This window comes from Tachypleus tridentatus, chromosome 9 (genome assembly GCF_004210375.1).
Source record: "Tachypleus tridentatus isolate NWPU-2018 chromosome 9, ASM421037v1, whole genome shotgun sequence".
Classification (NCBI taxonomy): domain Eukaryota; kingdom Metazoa; phylum Arthropoda; class Merostomata; order Xiphosura; family Limulidae; genus Tachypleus; species Tachypleus tridentatus.
In genome coordinates this window covers 112306182-112328074 of record NC_134833.1, presented here as the reverse complement: position 1 = coordinate 112328074, position 21893 = coordinate 112306182, and the positions used below count along the sequence as shown (strand labels likewise).

The 21893-nt window shown below is 31.3% G+C and overlaps 1 protein-coding gene across 6 annotated transcripts in view; it reads left to right on the top strand.

The window, feature by feature from the left end:
- Positions 1-21893, top strand: part of LOC143226067 (serine/threonine-protein phosphatase 2A regulatory subunit B'' subunit gamma-like) — a 55427-nt gene that overhangs the window by 8375 nt on the left and 25159 nt on the right. For all 6 annotated transcript variants that reach the window (XM_076456511.1, XM_076456513.1, XM_076456516.1 and 3 more), the window contains 5 exons: positions 2116-2165; positions 10583-10637; positions 13991-14103; positions 20145-20313; positions 20545-20733. In XM_076456511.1, the coding sequence (XP_076312626.1) occupies positions 2116-2165; positions 10583-10637; positions 13991-14103; positions 20145-20313; positions 20545-20733 (576 nt within the window). The remainder of the gene's footprint in view (positions 1-2115; positions 2166-10582; positions 10638-13990; positions 14104-20144; positions 20314-20544; positions 20734-21893) is intronic.

Here is a 21893-nt window from a genome sequence, read left to right as displayed (position 1 = left end):
CTTTTATATACAGACAAGTATATACAGGTCTTTTTATACATATAAAAAATAAAATGGTATGAAGTATCTTTTCCTTTTGCTTGTATTTGATATTCTGGGCCAAAGCAATGATTCAATGATGAATGACACATAGTTTTAGCCTTCCTCACCGTGGCAGTGAACTGGTCAAAAACAAGGAACTTAAGTTATATACTTTAATAAAATACCTGTAAAATATTATTAGGGTAAATGACAATTTCTAATCTAATGGTTATAGTTATTTCCATGTAGTACTTTTGTAACTTTTTAAATATGTGTTCTTAATAATAATTTTTAAATCTGGAACTATAACATAGAATAAGAAATTGAGAAAAGTAGTAGGGTCTACAAGACAGGAATATTGACAGTATATTGTGTTCACTTTTCTCTGTAATTTCTGAATTTACAATAGAACTTAACTACCTTGTTTTACATGGGAAGAAAGTAACTTAGTTGTTAAAAAAATCATTAAAAATGACCTGAGCAAAGGAAAATAATTTAAATGAAGGTAGTCTTTTGTTATTTATAATTGTTTTTATTCAAATCTCTAGTTTTCTTTTCTATTACTTATAATGAATATTTTAGTTTGAAGAATATTAGAAGCAACTGTTTTAAAACACTTGGAGCATAAGTTCTGTTGATATGTTTCATAGGACAGCAGGGTAATAAATGAAAAAGAACTAACAATTCTTATGTAAGCTCCTATAGAAAGAATTTTCACAGTTTTATGTTATTGCTTTAACCATTTAGTGACCTCTGGTAAGGAACTGCAGATTACTGGATTTTTCTGAAAGATGATGGTTATACACTTTTTATTTTCAAAAATTATGGCCTATTAATTTTTATATCTAATTAATAAAGGAGATCCAGTGCACCATTAAATCCTCGCCCCCCAGTGGCTCAGTGGTATGTCTGCGGACTTACACGCTAAAATCCGGGTTTCGATACCCGTGGTGGGCAGAGCACAGATAGCCCATTGTGTAGCTTTGTGCTTAATGCAAAAAAAAAAAAAAAATTAAATCCTCTGCCCACATTAACTGTATCATCTATTCTGGTGCATTTCTTTCAACTTCATTTAAAAATACAAGTTATTGCTGTCTTGAACCTTTCTGATTTAACAAATGATTGCTGCTTTTGCATACGTGATACATATTTGCCAGCTAAAACTAGTATCTAACCTTTTTAGTTTTTTCACAAAAAGGTCCTATACAAGGGAATGTTTAAATCCTAAATGATGGTAGGTAGTACAGTGAATGTCCAAACAAGAAGAAAATAGCAGACAACAGTATAATAACCAAAGTATTTGCTTTTATTTTTACAGCAAAATGTTGCATCACAAAATAAGTTTTTATGAGGAAATGATTAATGTAATTTTTATATATTTATCACATTTTTCAATGGTAAACAGCATGCTGAAATTATTTAAAGATTGTTCTTATATATATATATATATATATGTGTGTGTGTGTGTGTGTGTGTGTGTGTGTGCTTACAGATATTGACATGTAGTGTGTATATGTTTCTGTCCATGCCTGATGGCTGGAATGAATCTATGGATGCTTCCAAAGTGAAAAATAACTTTAGAGTATCATTATTCCTCTAATATATCTTGAAAGGGGAAATAAACTATGAAAGATAAAGGATACTAGGAGGAGTTGTGTATTTTATGTATGATTTGTAATTTACTAATTTACCATAAGTTTTTTCATTCTCTAATACTTTCATGCCTGCTTAAGTTTTTAAATAAGAATAGAATTGAAATCCCTATTTAAAAATTCATTACACAAATATTTTTACACTCTTTACAATTTAATCTGTCAGTATGTGAAAGAAATGGTTGTATGCCATTTGATTATTTATTATTCAGTCTGGGTTACTTTTTCAATGTAATGGACCAAAGTTTTAGATTCAATCCTATATGTAGTGGTTTATGGAACCACTTTAATATGTAAAGTATCTATATAGTGTACATTTCAACTTTTTGAATTAAATGCAATACATGTCTTGTATAAATCCCTCTCCCAAAACATATGAATGTGGTTTTTCTATGTAAAGTTTTAAGTTATTTACAAACCAGTTGTTTGTTTGATTATATAGCTACCAGCAGAAGATGACGTATTACAACAGAAACTGAGGGAGGAATCTCGGTGAGTGAATTGATATACTGACAGATATTGAAAGGTTCTTATGTCAAGAGTTATTTTGTTTAATATAATTTATATAATAGTTTTCTGACTATTGCTTCAACATTTTGAAAAACAGAGTTCCTGTAGTGTTTGAGGGGTAATGATGATTGTAGTTGCTACACAGAATATGGGTTTGTTTGTAGTTAAGTGCATAACTTCACAATGGGCTATGTGTACTGTGTCCACCATCGGTATTGAAACCCAGTTTTTGGCATTATAAACTTTCAGACTTGGAGCTATGTCATTGGGGGTCCAGAGAATTGGAGTGTATATGTATATATTCAAGTTAATAACGAGATAACCAATAACTTCACTTTTCCAGTATCTTATCTTGAATTGAGATGTGTAAGAGTATTTAATTCAGGTTTAATAATAAGGATAAAATATGTTTTTTTTTATTTATGTATGAGTAACAAATCCAGTATTTTATCTTCTAGTATACAATTATTTATGCTTTGAAAATTTGGTTACTTGATTTAATGTACTTAGGTGCTGTAGTTTTGTTCTTAGATGAAATAGTGTTTGTATATAATACTGTATTTTCTTTGAAGTAATACTTATGAATTATAAACAGAGATATCAAACATTTACCTAGTGTTATGACAGAAAGTGTTCGTAACCCTGCGTTGTGAGTAGTTTTTTCCTCATAACTTAAAAAGTATCATTATTAGAATAATGAAAGTATAGTATATTATAAATATTATACCAACACACATCTACATAAATTTTTATGTAAATTGAACAACAAATAAACTGTTTATAAACAAATAACAAAACATGGAGGGGCAGAAAGTGTCCATACATCTACTTTAATGGTCAGTTGTGTAGCCTTTCAGGTGAATTACTTGGTGCAATCTCTCCTCATAGTTCTTCATGATCGTTTGATAGTACTCAACTGGTATTTTCTTCCATTCTTCCATACAGAAGGCCTCCAACTCTTGCAAGTTTTTTGGATGATGCTGATGAACCCTGGTCTTCAACTCATGCCAAATGTTTTCAATTGGGTTGAGATCAGATGACTCTGATGACCACTCCAGAATGCTTATATGGTTCCTCTGCAACCAGGATTGCACATATTTCGATGTGTGTTTAAGGTCATTGTTATGCTAGAAGATCTAACGACGCCAAAGCTGCAAGTTCTGAGCATCATTCTTGATATAAGTGCCTAATATATCAACGTACTTTTCTTTTTTCATGATTCCGATGATGTAGTGAAGGCTGCCTACACCAGAAGAGATGAAGGAACCCCATAGCATGATCGAGCTACCTTCATTTTTAACTGTAGGGAAGGTGTTCTTTGGAAGACTTCATTCTCCCTTCTTATGGAAAATATAGAGAACATCGTTGTGGCCGAAAAGCTCGATCGTGCTTCTAAATGAACAGCAGGGGTAGAAATATTCTAAATTTTCAGCAGGACACATGTCCTTTTGGACAGTGAAACTTGCCAGACATTTGAAATTTTAGCAGGACACCTCAAAATTGTCACCAAACATTACTGAAAACAAGAAATCAAGTAGAGACAATTATTATATAAAACAGAATCATTTTATTTATGGCACTGAAACATTATTTCAAAGCAAGTGGCAACAAGCCTTATATCCTTGAAAAATGACACATCAATCAAACTTGTAGATTTAGTCATCCAACACTAAGACATCAGCTGATGTTGACTCAGTATCTCTATTGTCTCTACGTGTGTGAGTTTCATGTGGACTCAAATATCGTCTGGTTTTTTATTGCCCTTCCACCAGGATTCTACAGACTTGCACAGTAATTCAGTTCTTGCAAGATCACAGGTCTTATTCTTAGCTAATTTTATTGTCATCAAGTCATTAAGAGAATCATTTATTAGTTTGGACTGCCAGTCATCCTTAATAACTGCCATCTGGGAAAATCTATGTTTTGGTTCAGCAGATGACATGGAAATCACCTGCATGAAGCATACCAAGGCCAATACTGTTGATCCAGGGAAAGGTTTACTGTCCACAACAGTAATTTGACTTAACATGTGGGCCCACAATCCACTTGCACTACTAGCCAGGGACTCATCTGATTTGGCAAGTCTTGTGGCTTTGAGCAGTGTCTCATGTAAGTCAGCTTGGCAAATATCAGCTGCAATGTTGAAACCCTTAGCTTCTAGCAGAGCACCAAAGTGGTCCAGTAGTGTCTGGGGTTCATTATAGCCATAAAATGACAATGCTTCCTTGCTTTTAGGCCATTTGCTTAGTTAAAAAATTTGAAAGGCACCAATAAAATCTTTATCACATTCTTCAAATTTCTCATTTAGATATGTGACAATTTTACCTATGAAGATGGCAATTTTTATCAGCTACGGATTGAGTAACTGTCTCTTTTGTGGCACTTTCTGAGCCTCTGGCCCTTGTCTGACTACTAACAGCAATCACCTTTCTTCTATGTAACCACTTGCCAATTTGTTCACATGTTGTGAGCTCTTTAACAATTTTCTGGGATCTCTCAACATGATTTAGATTGCCTAGATTCTCTTTGCAAACAGTGAGTTTGTCAGAAACAATGTTCACAGTTGCAGAATTGTCTTGCATTTTGAAACTAAGAGATGTCAAAAGAGACAGAACTGCCAAGAGTATGTCCATGTACAAGATGAATTTAAGACTTGTCAAAGTACTGTATAATCCTGCAGCTTTTTGTCCACGTTCCCCTTTGTCATGCAGCTTTACTTGATGCAAATGCTCTGCTAAAGCTGGCCAGTTATGAGAAACTGACTCCAGAGCACGCTCTTTGTAGGCCACCCACTGGGTTCCTGTCCCTTTTGTTGGCTTTCTAACAACAATGCTGTTGGCTTTACCAGCTTCTTAGAGGCCGGCCCACCCAGCTCCGTGGCAAATTGTCATAAAACTTCCATAGGTTTTCTAAAAAGGTTTGGATACTATCAAGGTAAGGGATGCTCTTGATGGTCTTCTTGATTGCAAGTTCCAATCTGTGACAAACACAGTGGATCCCTATCCGATAAGGTTTTTGCATCTTCAATCTGTTGACAAGTCCTTTATTTGTACCAAAATTGACAGCTGCTTTATCAGCTGTCAGGCATACAATTGATTCAAGCCAGTCAGGAAACTTGCCATATATGGACAATGCTGCAAGTACAAAAAATTGGTACCCAATATCAGTTACTTTCAGAAGAAAAAAAAAGAATAAATTTGCACTTTGGAAAATTCAATTTCTCCATTATCTATTATGCCAGTTATGCTAGGTTAAGCTCCAATTCTGTCAGTGGTAAATACATGATTCTTCTTGGTTTAAATCAATTGAAAAATGCTTGAGTTTTCACTGATATATATTAATAATGGAATGACTATGCAAACCTGAATTAAAACACAAATGTACATGAAATATTGTCCATTTTAATTTTTTTTAATTTGGAATTCAGGATAAATCCAGAAAATTTTCATCCCAAGTAATTAAGAAACCTTTACCTGAACTAAGTGCCTGTTGCAAGTGTTCAGAATCAGCCTTCTCAACTGACTGCAAACACAGGAAGTGGGTTACTGGGTAACAGTCACTCACCAAGTATCTTACATAGACTATCTCCTTCTCAATGTTGGTAGTGTCTGTTGAGCCGTCAGTCATAATGCCAAAGAATAATGAGGTGTGCAGAGGAGATATGACATTAATTCTAATTGTTTCTGCAATATACTTTGTAAAGATGACTGCTTGTTTGTCATTGGCATAATGTTCTGTTAAGTTCATACCAAAGTTGTGCTTCTGCAGCAACAGAAGCTCTTGAAAATTGCTGAATAGTTTGGCATTCAAAGCCATATAAAGGGCAGTTCTGAACAGCACAAGCAAATGATCTTTCTCAGTCTGGTTAAGTTTGCTCAATTCTTTCATCGTGGGAGTTAAATCGGTGTTTCTTTTGCTGTCTTAGCTTGACAACTTAGACTGTGGGCGCGCGCCTGTTTTCATGCTCCTTAACAGCACTTGCTCTCAGGTTGGAAGATCCTGTTATGAAGGTGTTCTTCTGCCTCCCACTACTTTGGTCATATTTCTGACAAATTGAGCAAAACATCAGTCCGGTAGTGTTGTTATACTCCAGCCATGGTCGGCCTTTATTCTATTCATCCTGGAAACGACGAGTAGGCTTAGCGCCAGTACTAGCAGTAACAGTTTTTGCTTTAACACTTGGGCTTGGGTCAACAAGCTTTGGTTTTTTTCACTCGGGGTTCTGTAGTATTGTCTTCTGATTCATTAGTCTTCCTTGTGAAGCCAAACTGAAATAAATTGTGAGACTTTCCTGTTCTTTTACTATCAGATCATCGTGAATGTTTGGCAGTCACGTGACTATCCAGGACGGCAAGGATAAGGATACCTAAAAAGCATATTTTATGAGCGTTCACAACCATTTTTTTAAAATTTGCTTATTTTTGTCTTAAATTAAATCTTAAATTTTGCAAGTTATTAGTAAGGGATATGTTAGGAATATGACCACTGGTCATGATGTCTGGTGATAGATGGGAAAGTGCTGGTCAAACTTGATTTTTTTAATGGACATGTTTGGCTTTAAATAGAAAATTTTGATCCCTGAACATGCTTTAAATGTGGAGTTCTATGAGGACGGCACGCTTTGAACCCAGAAGAGCGTAACATGTTCGTAACTGTTAGAGGTGCTTACTTCAAACCCAGTTTCCCTTACCAGTTTCTGTATGTCATTATGTGTTAAATAAGGGTTCCTATTAACTTCTCTGAGAACCTTCCTCTTGATTCTCTCTGGAATTTGGGTGAGGCGTCCGGAACGAGGGAGGTTAGCAGTTGATCCTGTAAGCTTAAACTTGGCAATTATGCTTTGAACAGTAAATTTCAGCACATTAAGTTTTGTAGCAATGCCGGAAAGAGACACATGAGACCTGTATTTTACAATAATTCGTTTTTTTAAATCTCTGGACAGTTTCCTGTTCACCATGATGACCAAGCAGATAATGAGGGAGACGGCTCTAAATTGCCGGAAATACATTTTTTGCTGGCTAAGTTCCAATAATTATGAACCCAGTGTCTAGTTCTGGAATGGTATAATGTAGTTTATTTGCCAAACTAAACAAAACTTGTACGAGAATATCAGGTTTTCACATGTTCTGAACTGTATGAACACTTTCTGCTCCTCTTATGTTTGGTTATTTGTTGTTTAATTTACATAAAAATGTATGTATATGTGTGCTAGTATAATATTTATAATATATTATACTTCTGTTAGCCTAATCATGATACTTTTTAAGTTATGAGCAAAAAACCACTTGGGACACAGGGGTACGAACATTTCTGTTGGAACTGCACCAAGTAATTTTAGGCAGAGATGCAGTAAAAAATCATAAGATAACCTTTGTTTTTAATGTATAATTATAAGCTTAGAATCAAAAAAGTTAAATAAAAACCTTTTTATTGAACTCATTTCTAAAAAATAGCCTGAAATGGAAGGGATTTAAATTATTTTAGAATCATATGGATGCTATAAAAGACTAAATTCCCACTGTCTAATTAGATAAGAGTAACTATCTGTTCTTGGTACATAGGTGCTATTGGCTAGTTGTTTTCTGTCTATGCTGCCAGTTTCAATTTAGAATAACACTGCCCAGTCAGTAGTTTTCTTTGAAAATTCTAAAACAAACATTTACTACACACAGATTTTTGTTTCTGTGTTTGTATTATGTCAGGAACTCTTCTTGTTTACTTGGAACCAATAGTTTGCTTTCTTTTACCATGATTCCTAAATGCTATAGTCTTTGTTACTATTTTTCTGGAATTTCTTTATCCTGTATGTTAGAATACTTGTCTCATTTACCTTCATAGAATTTGCTTGGTAATATAATGTGTTATGATGTGTTTATCTTTTCTTTTTTTATATTCTTTTCTTCTTTTTTTTTTTTTTTCATACTCCAAGAACTTGGAGCATTTGGGTATTTAACTTAAACAGAGTATGGGTCTGTTAAGTTTTTACTACAGGGTAATTTCCTGAAATGTGAAGTATTGGCACAACATTCTGCATGTTTCTATGTTCTTTCTTTTATAAATATTGAACCTCCAGGATTCTTGTATGATGTATTATATGGAAATTTATTAATCAGTGGTAAGAAATTTTTGGACTTCAATAATGTTTTTAGACAGTTTACTTTTATTGAGTCATCATATTTATTATTCAGTGTTGTGTTTACCATGAGTGATATTTTTAATCATCTGTTATTTGTACTGATAATTTTTCAATTTTAAAAATTTAACAAATGAATATATTTTTTTAATATTTTGACAAGTAGATACTTTATACTGTAATCCAGTGGATCAGTAAAGATGTCAGAGGTCAGCTGACTTACTTATAGTTAATTCTAGCCACTTGAGCTACTTTTTGTCTCTTAACACTCATCTGATTAGACCTGACCTGAGTTGCCCTGGTGCCTTGCACTGAAGTTAGAACACTTTGTGTTGTGAGAGTGTTGTAAACCATTGAACAAACTTATTAACCATTTCTGGTTTGGTGTCTTGGATTTTTAATGGGACAAATGATTGTCAAAAACTGGGTTTTGATGCTCATGGTGGGAACAGTAAAAAAACTAAATAAAATAATGATATCAAGTTTGAAAAATTATTTGTAATTTCTCTTATTTTATCTCAAAAATAAAATGGTAACTGAAATGATGAAATTGCAAATTTTCTAGTTATATGCAAGTTTTTGATAAAGTAACTAAAATATTGAAACTGCTAGCTCTAATTTTAGATTTTTGCCTCGTGTTGAAATTATTCTTCAAATAGTAGAAATCATTAAATTTCCCATGTCTGTTAACAACTTGTCATTGTGTGAAGCAAAGCTTGAAGTCTGTTAACTTGGTATGTGTTTATTGCTTATTTTTTAACCCAAAAGGTTTGTACATGCTGATTTTGGAAGTTAGTGACATCAAAGACTAAAATTCAACTTCTTGTACATTCTATTTTATAATTTTGAAACTTCTGAAGCCAGTGAAATCATAAATACATAAGAACTTCCTTCCTTTCTTTCTTATACATTCACAAGACAGGAAATTTATAAAATTTCTGAAGCACCTTGGGGCTGTATGAATCTTGTATCATGTAAATTATTAATGGTGTAATAACTTTTGTTTAAATAGAAAGGTAACAGTTAACTTAACGAGTTTTTTCTGTGTTTATTTATTTTGTTGAAGTAATTGCTTTGTGCAGATTACTTTAATTGTTGTGATTTGAGATGAAACATGAATTATAATTTTGTATGAAGTCCCTTGGGCTCTAGTAGAGACCATGACGTCTTTTTTGAATAGATGGATATAAATTAGTAAATGGAAGGCAGAAAAATATTATGCATATCAGACAGAGTAGGATAAATCTAATTTATTTATATTAGTTTTAATACTTTAGACAATGTTTTGTTACCCATATATGTTTTCAACCAAGTGTCGTAGTGCAGGAGTGACTAGGAATACAATAGTATTGTATAAAGACTGGCTTTTGTATTAGTGGTTACAGAGAAGGGGGAAGGTTAGGGTAACATGTACTAAATAGCCATGCTATGGTACTAGTTTTTATTGTATTATAGATCATAAATTGATAAAAATTAAATTTATATTTTAAGGTATCTGTGCTTGAGATTGAGACTTTTATGAGATTTACATTTTTATTAATGCAAGTTCAGAACTGGCCAGTTTAACATCACTGGACTGGGAAGAGTTGAGTAGAAACATGCTTTAACGACATTGCTTGGCATAATTTTAGAACAGGCTTACCACAAAATATCTAAATAAATCAAAAAGTAAGTCGCTACACTTTTTCTAGCACCACCATCAGGTGCTTGCTCAGCACACCTAGCAGTAGTCTTTATGTCTTGGGATGCTGCCACATTCCCAGCATCTCCTGTGTCTTAGCTTTTCATAGTGTAATTCTAAATAGAGCTGGAGAGTTAATTCTTTACGTGTGAACGACAGTTAAATTGATTAATATTGGTTGTCAATTTTCTCAAAAATCAACTAATTTAAATTTAGGGTTTCATATTATTTCTGTTTCTGATTATTCAAGTAATTGAAGTATTGATATCATGGTTATATGCTGTTTATCTCTCACATAAACCTTTTTCAACACACTTTTTGTATTTAAACCTGGTATTTGAGTTATTTCTCTGTTCTAGCTGTCTTAATTAAACTTGGCTTCTGAAGTCACTTCTGTGTTACAAAAATATTATTGTTAGATCTGATCTTGTAGCTAGACAGAAATTGTACTGTACTAGATACAGGTAATGAACTGTGTTGTAATTCATAAATTTTTCTGGAAATAAATAGAGATGTAATTATATGTATATGTAGATGGATACATAGTGTATCATAAACTGACTTAATTTCTTTAATTGACTACAGAGCTGTGTTTCTTCAAAGAAAGAGTAAAGAACTACTGGACAATGATGAACTTCAGGTGAAATTTATGTTCTGTTTACATGATTCAATATAATTCATCTGAGGACAAGTTTTGAAAGAAAATTTGTATGTGACATGGCTTTGAATTAAAACTTATTGTAGAGAAATTCTCAACAATTTATGAATAGCATTTTTTTCATTCATTATGCCGTAAAGATAAACTAACAAGTAAGCTTAATAAATAAGCAAGGGATAGAAATAAAATTACACTTGCCTGAGGGAAAGCCGTCACTAATGAGTTTTTCTGTTATATAACTGTTGAAGATACTTTATATGTTCATGTTGCCTATTTTGACTTTTAATAATAATAATAATAATAACCAGCAAACTAAAAATAAAAATAATTTTCATTTGGTAAACTGATGTATGGCACAAATTCCAGCATTAATGTATCTAACACAGCAGCAACTCAAGTCTCTCCTATCCTGCTTTTGATATCTAGTATTGCTCATAAGTCAGTTGAGGCTGTCTTTAACATCATTTGCAGAGAGCCTTTTGGGCCATTGGTACCAAGAATAGGTTCCACCCACATACATGAGGTTTCTTCACTCAGTCAGAATGCTGGCAGTGGTGAATGCCTTTGGGAATTAGCTTCAAGAATTTCTGTACAGGCAAAATTTTTTTTAACACAGACCCATGCATTGGGATTAGTCATTCATTTCACATTATCACCACTATTATCCTTTCAATCTAGGGTGTTTCTTCATATCTTCAGATTTTGGAACTTCATTCTACAGGATTTGTTGGTCAAGTGTGCAATGGAGAATCATTCCAATTCATCCAGGATTTGATTCCTATCTGTTTATTTTACCTAAGAAAATGGGAGATTGGCATCTGGTCATCAGTCTTGCTTGTCTAAATCATTTCCTAGATTTCTGTAGTCATTCCTTACTCTTCATTGGTATTTTTCACTGGGACTGCTGATGATCATGCTTGATGTTGCCTATGCCTATCTACATTGTTCCCATAGCATCTTGTGTGTGTGCCTTATCATATTATTTATTTTGCCTAATTTCATCTTAACTAATCTAAAGAGTTTCCTATTTTTACATTTTAGTTAAGTTTATAGTAATATATAAAGAATACACAAGAAAAAAAGAAAGAGTACTTTCCAAATTTTTTTTATAGTAATGCTAGTAGTGCACTAAATAGTTTTTATGTAATTAAATAATACAACAAAGAATAATAACGTGCAAAAAGCAGATAATGTCCCATAATTATTACAAATTTTTTGGTATTGTAACTGTCTGACAAGACTCATTACAAATTCTTTCAAACTATTTGGTGTGTTTCATGTGGGAACAGAGCTTGTACTGATAGAAAAATTAACATTTATCTGTGGAGAAAATAATATGGTATGATAAAACCATACATCTTTCTAATGGTTAAACATATATTATTAAACATAAGAGAAAACTGTTGACAATTTGAAAAGAGAGTGTGTGGCAAGAGCTATTTGATTTTCTATTTGATTGCTATGCGACCACACAAAATTGAAGGCTGTGAAAATTAAGCTTTATCTGAACAAGGACAGTATTTTATAAGTAATTTATGTTAAATTTCATATTTCTTCAATGAGGAGTAAATAAATTAGTGAAGAGGGATTGTCTACAGAGAAAATGTCATATTTCTCACACTAGGGGAAATTTAGATCTTTCATGATGTTGCCTTATAAAATTAAAAACTTAACTTGTATACTATTAACATATGGATTATTAGCTATGATTTTATGCAATTCAAATTGATATAAGGAACAATTAAAAAGGAGTTTAATAAAATATGAATGTAACTCACTAAACAATATTGTGAGATAAATAGTAAAGGATGCCTCTAGCAAGAGAGATAATTACTGCTGAAAAGTCACTAGACTTTTATTCTTAAAAAACCGAGGCAACCATGTTGTGAAGAGAGTTGTGAGGTTTTACAAAAAAAAAAAAGTTAATTAGATTAATTTGAAAAACTTTGTAGCAACATTGTTCAGTTTAAATATCTTCAAGTCAATTCTTTTTCTAGCTATTCAGCTGTTGCATTATTTCGTGACAGCTAAGGTGTTTTTGGTATTTGTAGTTTCGGAGCTTTGCTTTATATATTTGGAACTATTTTGTTCATGAAATGTCATGCGTGGTACATTTAAATGTTAGGATTTGAAGCTGAATAAGTGTTATTAGAATAAAAACATACCATTTACGTCTTTTATATTAGTAGATGTTTTTATAAAGAGTTAAGACTTTCAGTGCTTGATGTAGTTGCCATAATGTTTTATAATTATGAATGTTAAAAAAGATGCTATGCAATATTTGCCAATTGCTAATCAAATTGAATGTTGATTAGCAGTTTCTGCTAATCAAATCCATATAATAGTATTGTTCTTAGCTACAGCTGTAGTTTGGGATCCATTTACAAATATATACAGACACACTCATTGACGTGTGTGTGTGTTGTTGTCAAAGTGCCCTAGTCACCAGCATGGATGTCAGAAACCATGGCTCTATAATTCCAACCCTGATTATTGGGCCCTCAGCTATCTGGTTGGGGTCTGGTCTACAGAGATGATGGAGCATGCTTGTTATGTATATAGTGTGAATCTCCCACTAGGTGGCTAAGCACCTATTGGCACATTCATGATCCATACAAATATATTCTGTATGTATAATGCCTTCACCAGCCACTCCACTTTATCAATGTTGGATTTTAGCTGTAATGTGAGTAAAGGCATGTATGTTTTGAAAGTTAACATTTTCTTTAAAATATATTTTCAATAATACTTACCTCCCTAAACATTCTCCGAACCCTTCCTTCGCATTAAGAATCAGATTTAGAGACTGGATTGGGTCAGTCTCAAAAAATAATAGTATTATTGGATGAAGGTGATTAGATAAAGTGCCAAGGTAGAACATGCATTAATCTAGGTGAATAGTGTAACGACACACAATTATCTTGCTGAACTAGGCAGTTGCTGGCCATTTTGCATTTGTTTATTACGAAGACTGACTAAATGATATATGTATATTTAGAAAAAATATTTCATTAATAGTTTTTATGAAACAGTAAACGTTACTGTAGGAAACCATGAAAAAGTTTGTTTTAAAGTTACAAGTTATCAAACATTTAAACTAATTATTATAAAGATTTTTAGTAATTATATACCATTACATTTCATATTGGTTTTAAGTTAGTTGTTTTCCTGAAATTATTTTCAATCTTATTAAAATCACTTTTCTTGCATTATCTTTAATTTCATGTATCAAACAAATGAATTAAACAATAAGGATAATGTGAGTTTTTTGTTTTTTTTATGAAATATTAAATTAATATAATAAAGCCAATATTACCAGTATGTTAAAATTCCAGGCTCTTTGGGGATTGCTTGACAAACACCAGTCACCACCATTGGTGGGGGGTGAACAGATGATTAATTACAAGGACTTTCTGAAAGTTGGACAACAAGCAGGACCAAAGTGCAAGTAAGTTCAGTATAAGAATTTTTATTATTACATGAAAACTTGAATGATGCTGTTTTTTGTCTTCTGTTGTATATAGATTGTATGGGCATATCTCAAAGCATGTGAATTAAACATTGTTTTCAGTTTTCCCACTTGTCTGAAATTAGTAATTTTGGAAGTATTTCACAATCATTCAGGTAATTGAAATAGATTAGGTTTTGAGTACTTTTTTCCTACCTAGCTAACTAAAATAGTACTTAGGTTCCTCAGATAGGTGGTTTATAGTAGTCTCTCCTCATTAGGTACTTGAACTAATGGATTGTGTAGTGACCCTTTGTTTAAGTACCTGAAATAAATAATATTTTAAGTAATTTCTCATCTTGATATTAGTGGCACAAGTTACTGATAACTTTCAGTTTAAAGTAAGTTAACTGTGTAGATCAGAACTGAAAAAGTAATATACAAATTAACAGTCAAACCAGCAGAGCTTGTGACCTCAAATTTTAACCGTCTTAGTTTCTGTACTATAATTTATGTTGTATATCTTCAAGAAATTTTGCAAGCTTTCAGTAAAGATTAACCTTCTCACCACAGGTATCTTTTACTGAGCATGGTACAAAGTGTGACTGTTTTACATTCAAAATCTTAAACTATTTTTTGTTTATGTTATACCAATTAGTATAACATAATTTCAGGCATCTTCTCTATTTTATTCACTGCCCCTTGAAAAGATACAAAATTGAACTTAAATTACTTAGTAAAATTGTCATTGCTCAGACAAACCATAATATTTTTAGCCTTTAATTTTGTTTGGATACAGAGAAATAAAATAGAAAAATCAAACCTTTACTGCTATACCCACCTGTCACATCCTCTTTCAGGATTTATTTCTCTCTTATATTTAATTATAATATCTATAATCTTAGAAATTCAGGGTACCCATCTATCAAACATGACATATTATTAACATTGTGTCCTGAACGCATAAGCATCAATTCCACTCAGAGTACAAGCTACATTCCATAAGAAAGTTAATGACTAACTTGAATATGTTTGTAATTACTCTTTTTGTATAGTTACAAAGCCAGAAATGTTTTCTCAAAAATTAGTGGAAACTGTCTGCTCTTTTTGTGTTATTAGTCTATATTTTTAGTGCACTGTTTAATTAAAATTATCTAGTGCATTACTACCACTAGTGTAAAAACATTAGACTTAAGTATCCTTGACAGTTGGCAGCAAGAAAAAGAAAGATTGAGTTAGTACTTTATTTTTTGTATTTTGTGTTTATTCTTTATTTATTATTATAAAAGTAACTAGAATGTAAAAATATAAATTATTTTAGATTAGTTAAGATTAAATTGGGTAAAATAGATATAGTAAAAATGTTTCACAATGCAAACAACTTATTAGCTCATGAGTAATGTAATTCAATAGTATAATGTGAGCTGCATATTCCCTGAAGAATTTACAACTTATAATGGCACAGGTAGTAGTTAGACATGGTTCAAAGGGCAATAAAACAATAGAATTTAATTATAAATGAATGTATTCTGTTATGAGCTTAAAGTTACTTAGAATAAATGAATGTAGTTTCATGTTAGAATTTGAATTCATTGTATAAAGAAAGAAAGGGTGATTTAGATTTTTTTTTTTTTTTTTTGTAATTATGAGGTCAGTCAGATTGACTAATTCCATATAGAGATAGGTTAGAGAAAATAAAATGTAAAGTTTAACTGAAAAAAATTAATACATTTTTGGGAGTACACATAAAGAATCTGAGATGCTTTTATTTTAACATAAAAATTACTCTGCACATGTACTACTCAAAATAAATATTCAATATGTTAATGAACAAATCTTTATTCTATTTTATCAAAAATACTTCACTAAAAATATGTGAAAAACTTATGATGCTAACTGTGAGACTGTCAAATGTTGTGAAGACATAAACACCAAATTAAAAGCTAGAAGTATTAAATCTGTAAAAACTTTTAACACAAAGTGGTCACATGGTCAGCCAAATTGACTGATGTTGTGTTGAGAGTTAAAGTCTTTTGTAGTGAAAAAAGTAATTTTCATGTTATGATTAAAAATACTCTTCTTCATCTCAACATTGTTAGGTTTCATTTGAATAATTTATAAAAACCTCTAAATAAATTTTGTATGTTTTTGTCAGTAAAATTTTACATTCTATTTGTAATGTCCTCTCTTCTAACTGTACAACCAACCTCATAACCACTATACAAAAATACAAAATAAATCTAAGTTAAAATTGAATTCTTTGAAGAATGGCTTCATTTTGTAACACAAACCCAAACTTGTTTATCTTACATAATTTTAAACTTGTAACAGTATATATCTGCTTATACCTCATTTTATCGCTTGCTTGTCGTTTGAACCCTGTCTAACTAATAATCCTGTCATATGAATTATAAATTACTTGCCAATCATGTAGCTAGCTCATTTGACTGTATTGAATTATGTAATGTATGGGCTACTTTCAGTACAGGTTTTACTTGCACAGGAAATGCATCAACTAGCTAGTATGAATTTGTAATAGTTAAAGGATTCTTTCTACTTTTTGTATGTTATTATATATTCTTTGGTGCATTATTTAATTAAATATGCATTATTCACTGTACTACTTTAATTAGTATAAAAAGTAGGGTTAAGTGTCATCAACAATTGACAGCAAATAAAAGGAAGTGCTATGAAAGTATTTTATTTCTTGTTTTTTAGATATATTCTTTATTTATTACTATAAAAGAAACTAAAGTGTAAAATTAGGAAACTTTAGATAAGTTGGAGTTAGATTAGGTGAAATAAGAATATAGTAAAATATTTTCAAAAGGCAGTAGCTTGGAGTAGTTGTGGGTAATGTAATTTGATAGTGTAACATGAGACACGTTTTCAAAGTTGTTAATGACTTGTATTGGTAATACTAGTAGTTAGACACAGTACAAAGAGCAATTAAACAGATGTACATTGCTATAAGTCTAAAGCTATTTAAGATAAACTAATGTAGTTTCATGCTACAATTTGAAGTCATTCTAGAAGAAATAAAGGATAATTTAGCATAGAGAAAATAAAAGCAATGAAATGTTAAGTTTTACTGAAAAAACGTTTGAAATGTATTTAGGAGGTTTTGAGAGGTAATGCAAATATTTAAGATGAAGAAAAATATTTTGAATCTTAATATGGAAATAATTTTGCACTGGAATGGTCAAAAAACACTCAATATATTCATGGACAAATCTTAAGTAAAAATTCTTCATTAAAGTGCCAATTCTGTGTACAGGAGACATGTATTTTTTTACTAAACGTTTGCCAGATTTTATGAAGATACACATACTGTATTGAAAGTTATAGTATTAAAACTATGCTCAAGTAAAAATAATCATGTTGTCAGGCCTTGGGATTGAGTTTGTATTGAGAGAATATGTAACTGGATGAAATTATGTCCTCTCTTTCACAAATTGCCAGTAGCATTCTCTGACAATTTATACTATGTTATTTATAACCAATATTAAGGCAAAAGCTTTAACCTTTCAAGCAATGTATTATATTACATTGTTTTCTGTACATAGAATTGTCTATTTCACCTCTAGTTAAATGTTTTTTACAAGAATCACATCAACAAATGGCTGATTTTTTAAAGGCTGTTATCATGGAGAAAGCCACAAACATTATGATAGTTATAGGACATAGTTTGCTTTGAGTATATTATTATTTTATGTTATTATGTGTGTTATTTAATTAAAGAAAAATTAATTAATGTAGCAGCACCAGTAATATAAAAAATAGGCTTAAGTTTCACTGACAGCTGAAAGGAAAAAAGCAAGAGACCCAGGTAAGTACTGTATTTCTTGTTTTTCATATGTATTCTTTACCTTTTGTTACAAAAGTAACTAAAATGTAAAAACTAGAAACTTAAGTTATGTAAGGCTAGATTTGGTAAAATAGTAAAAAATAATAATGATAAAAAATTTCATGAAGTATGCTCGCAAGGAGCTTCTGTATTACATAATTCATGTGACCCTTGACATCTACCACTGGAGATCTGGAATATAGTCCATCTTCTATTTTTACCAGGGTTACACAGAAGCAAATAATTAACTAAGCCTACTACTGTAAACTACTATATTAATTTAAATCTAGGCTACTTTTTACTAAATGCTCTTCTAGACACTGATGGTTGGGTATAATAATTTGGAATAGTGCATTCTTTTTGCTAAAAAGCAGTGATTTATGCTAGATTTACTGATCATTTTATTTTTGTAAAAGAAAGTTAGCAACAATGCCTATCAAGAAATAAATGGTTATTTAAGATCTTGTTATTAATAACAAATTTAAAATTAACATCTCCCATATCAGCTTTAAATTATGATATAAAACCACATTTTCTGTGCATGAATAGCTCTTACTCTTGTTGTGACACGTTTTTCAAATAGCTTTGTTACTCATGATACAACATAGAAAATGGATAATAATGTTTGTGAAATAGTAGTCTGAAATGTATACTTAGAAGTTTACATGCATAAATATTTGACTTCATGGGTGCATAAAGATTAGTGTGAAAGGGCATGCTAACTGCAGTGCCTTACAAAAGTATTCATCTTCTACCAATAATGCCATGCTTTGATGAAGTGCAAATACTGTAAACAATTTATGTTAATGAATTTGTTTCTGTTTTAAAAACATCTAATGATCAAACTTAACGCTGTTATGTGTGAAGGAGGTTGAATGTCAGCAAAACATTCAAAGAAAATATATATTGGGTTGAGGAATAATTCATGAGCGTTTTTTCAAGTTAAAAAATATATTCATAAATGAAATGCTTTTGCAAAATATTTCATGTCATTTGGTAGATAATTTTTTGCTCTAATAGATGGTGTGTTTGATTTTCATATGTCTTTAATTTTTGCTTTCATTTTCAGCTCATTAAATGGAATGTCAAGTGGACAAAATCGAGCATTTTTGACACCATCTGCTTTTTGCATTTAATTTCTTGCAATTTTGTTTAAAACAATGCATACTATATACCTAGGTATTACATGAAATAAAGTATCATAAATGTTTTGGGTGTAATGTGTTCATGCATTGAAGTATTGTATAGTCTTGCATGTAATGCTTGAATGAAATTATTTAAAAACGCTCACAAATTATTCCTCAACCTAATATATTGAAATTTGCTCATTGCATGAGTCTTGAGCCCCCTAAGTCAGTACTTGATGGAAACAAATATGGTAGCAAGTACTGCTGTGATTCTTTTTGGATAGGTTTCTACAAACTTTGCACAATGGGATGGTGTAATGTTTTTCTCACTCTTCCTGGTAAAATTGCTCTAATTGTAACAAGTTGATTGGGTGGAGTTAATGGACTGCAGTCTTCAAGTCTCACCATAAATTCTCCATTGGATTCAAGATAGGACTTTGACTGGGTTGCTCTAGGATATTCATTTTTTTCTTTTGACACTAATATGGCTTTAACCTTTTGCTTTGGGTCATTATCTTTTTGAAATATGTATTTTCAGCCCAGTTTTAGGTTCCTGGTTGACTGAAGCAGGTTTTCTTCTAACATTAACCTGTAATTTATACCATCCATCTTCCCCTCAGTCCTGACAAGCTTTCTGGTCCCTGCTGATGAGAAACATCCCTGTAACATAATGCTACTACTACTATAGTGTTAACTGGCTGATGCGCTGTGTCAGGTTTGTGACAGATGTACATTTTGAATTTAAAGAACACAAACACAATTTTTTGTCTTGTCTGGCCTTAAAATCTTTTGCCAGACGTCTGCAGTATCATTTACATGCTTTTTTGTAAACTCCTTATAAGATTGAAGATGATTCTTTTTCAGTAATAGCTTTTTCTTACCACTAGTCTGTGCATGCTAATGTTCTCAGTAAGAATAGATAATGTTATAATTAATTTTCATCAATGTGTTTTTGGTTGCACAGTTTTAATGGACAGTTTATAGTCAAGAACTATTTCATTTTATAAGTAAGTGAGATTAATAACCAACAAAGTAAGTTGAATTTTGTACTTTATTTGTCATTTTAGGCAATATTTCAAAGCCACTATATATGCCAAGCTTCTCCAAGATGACCCATATGGGCGTATTTCTGTAATACATTTCTTCAGTTACTTGATGCGTAAGGTATGGTTACATCAGACAAGGATTGGTCTTTCTCTTTATGATGTAGCAGGACAAGGATATTTAAGGGAAAGTGTGAGTAAGAGAGTTAAGTTTTAAGTAAGTTTTTAAATACGAAAGTCAATTTTGCTCTCGAAACGAGGCCATTTAATTTGAGGTCACACCCTTTAATGATTTTGAACCAAAATGGTGTTATTTGTATTTTGTTTCTTTGTTTATTTTCATAAAGGAGATGTATAACTTTAATGTTTTTAGTTTTTTTTATTGTTGTATTTTGAATAATGGTATGAACACTTTTACCTCCAGGATTTGGAAAATTATATTGTGGAACTTATCCCAACCCTTCCACAGCTTGATGGACTGGAGAAATCATTCCATTCTTTTTATGTATGCACTGCTGTTAGGAAATTCTTCTTTTTTCTTGATCCATTGAGGACTGGAAAAGTTAAAATACAGGACATTCTAGCGTACAGTTTTCTTGATGATTTGCTTGAGGTTTGTAGCTGATTTCTGTGAGTTTATTTTGTAAACATTAACACATGGTTTACATATGGTGTTTAGCATCATATCAATAGATTTTTTGAAAATTTAATGATAACTTTTTCTTATACATTTTAACTTAATGTAATTATTTTTGATTATCGTAGTTAAACTATGCTCTGTTTTTGTTATTCATTCTAACCCTAAAACTTAAGTCAGGTATAAAAAATATATATATTTAAGAAATTTTAGTTATCATGATATCTGACAAATAGTTAACAAGTACTGAAAGTTATTTTCAACTATAATTTATTATTAAAACTTTCAAAGTCTTGCAGAGTAATCTTCATTTGAAAATGAGATTTTGCTTCAATTTTTGTAAAGATTTTGTTGAAAGTCCTTTGCTATTTTCAAAGTAATTTACAAACAGAAGATTTGTTTTCAGTGCTAAAATAGTCAGTATTCACTGGGATAATGTCTGTCATGTTTATCCTCAGTTTTCACTTTTAAGTTCAAGGATAAACAGTTTAATAATAGGACTTCGTTTTAAAGTTAAATTGAACAGAGAGAGAAAGATCATCCAAAAACATTTGAATCTAACCTAAAGAGGATAAAGAAACTGTGAAGCAGAAGGAACTGTAAGAAGATGCTCTATTTTTCTAAGTTATAACCACTTTCATTGTCTTAGATCCTTCAGTGAGTGACAGACTAAAATGTGATTTGTCAGATCTCATCCAACAAAAGTTGTGAGAAATTGTTGAGTATTTATTGTTTTAACTAATTGTGCAGAGAGAACATGTTAAACTATCCTTACAGGTAAAAGTAAATAAAGTTCAAAATGGAATAGCAAAACTAATCTTGCTGTGGGAAGATTTTTTCTTAAAAATCTAAATACAATTTTGTGTTTCTTTACATATTTTAAATGAAAGCATAAAGCTCTAAATTTATAAAAATTTATACAGCAAATTGACCTGGCATATTTTCTCTTGTTTAAAGTTACTATTAAGACATGACAATTCCTTTATGATTGACTTAGTATTTTGAGAGTTAAAATGTTGTGATTTTTTATTAGGGTATATACTAACAGACACTTTTTCTCTTCAGGCATGTAAAAAAAATTAAAACAGATTTTCTTATTGTTTTCACAGTTTCAGAAGTAAAGTTTCACAATTAAA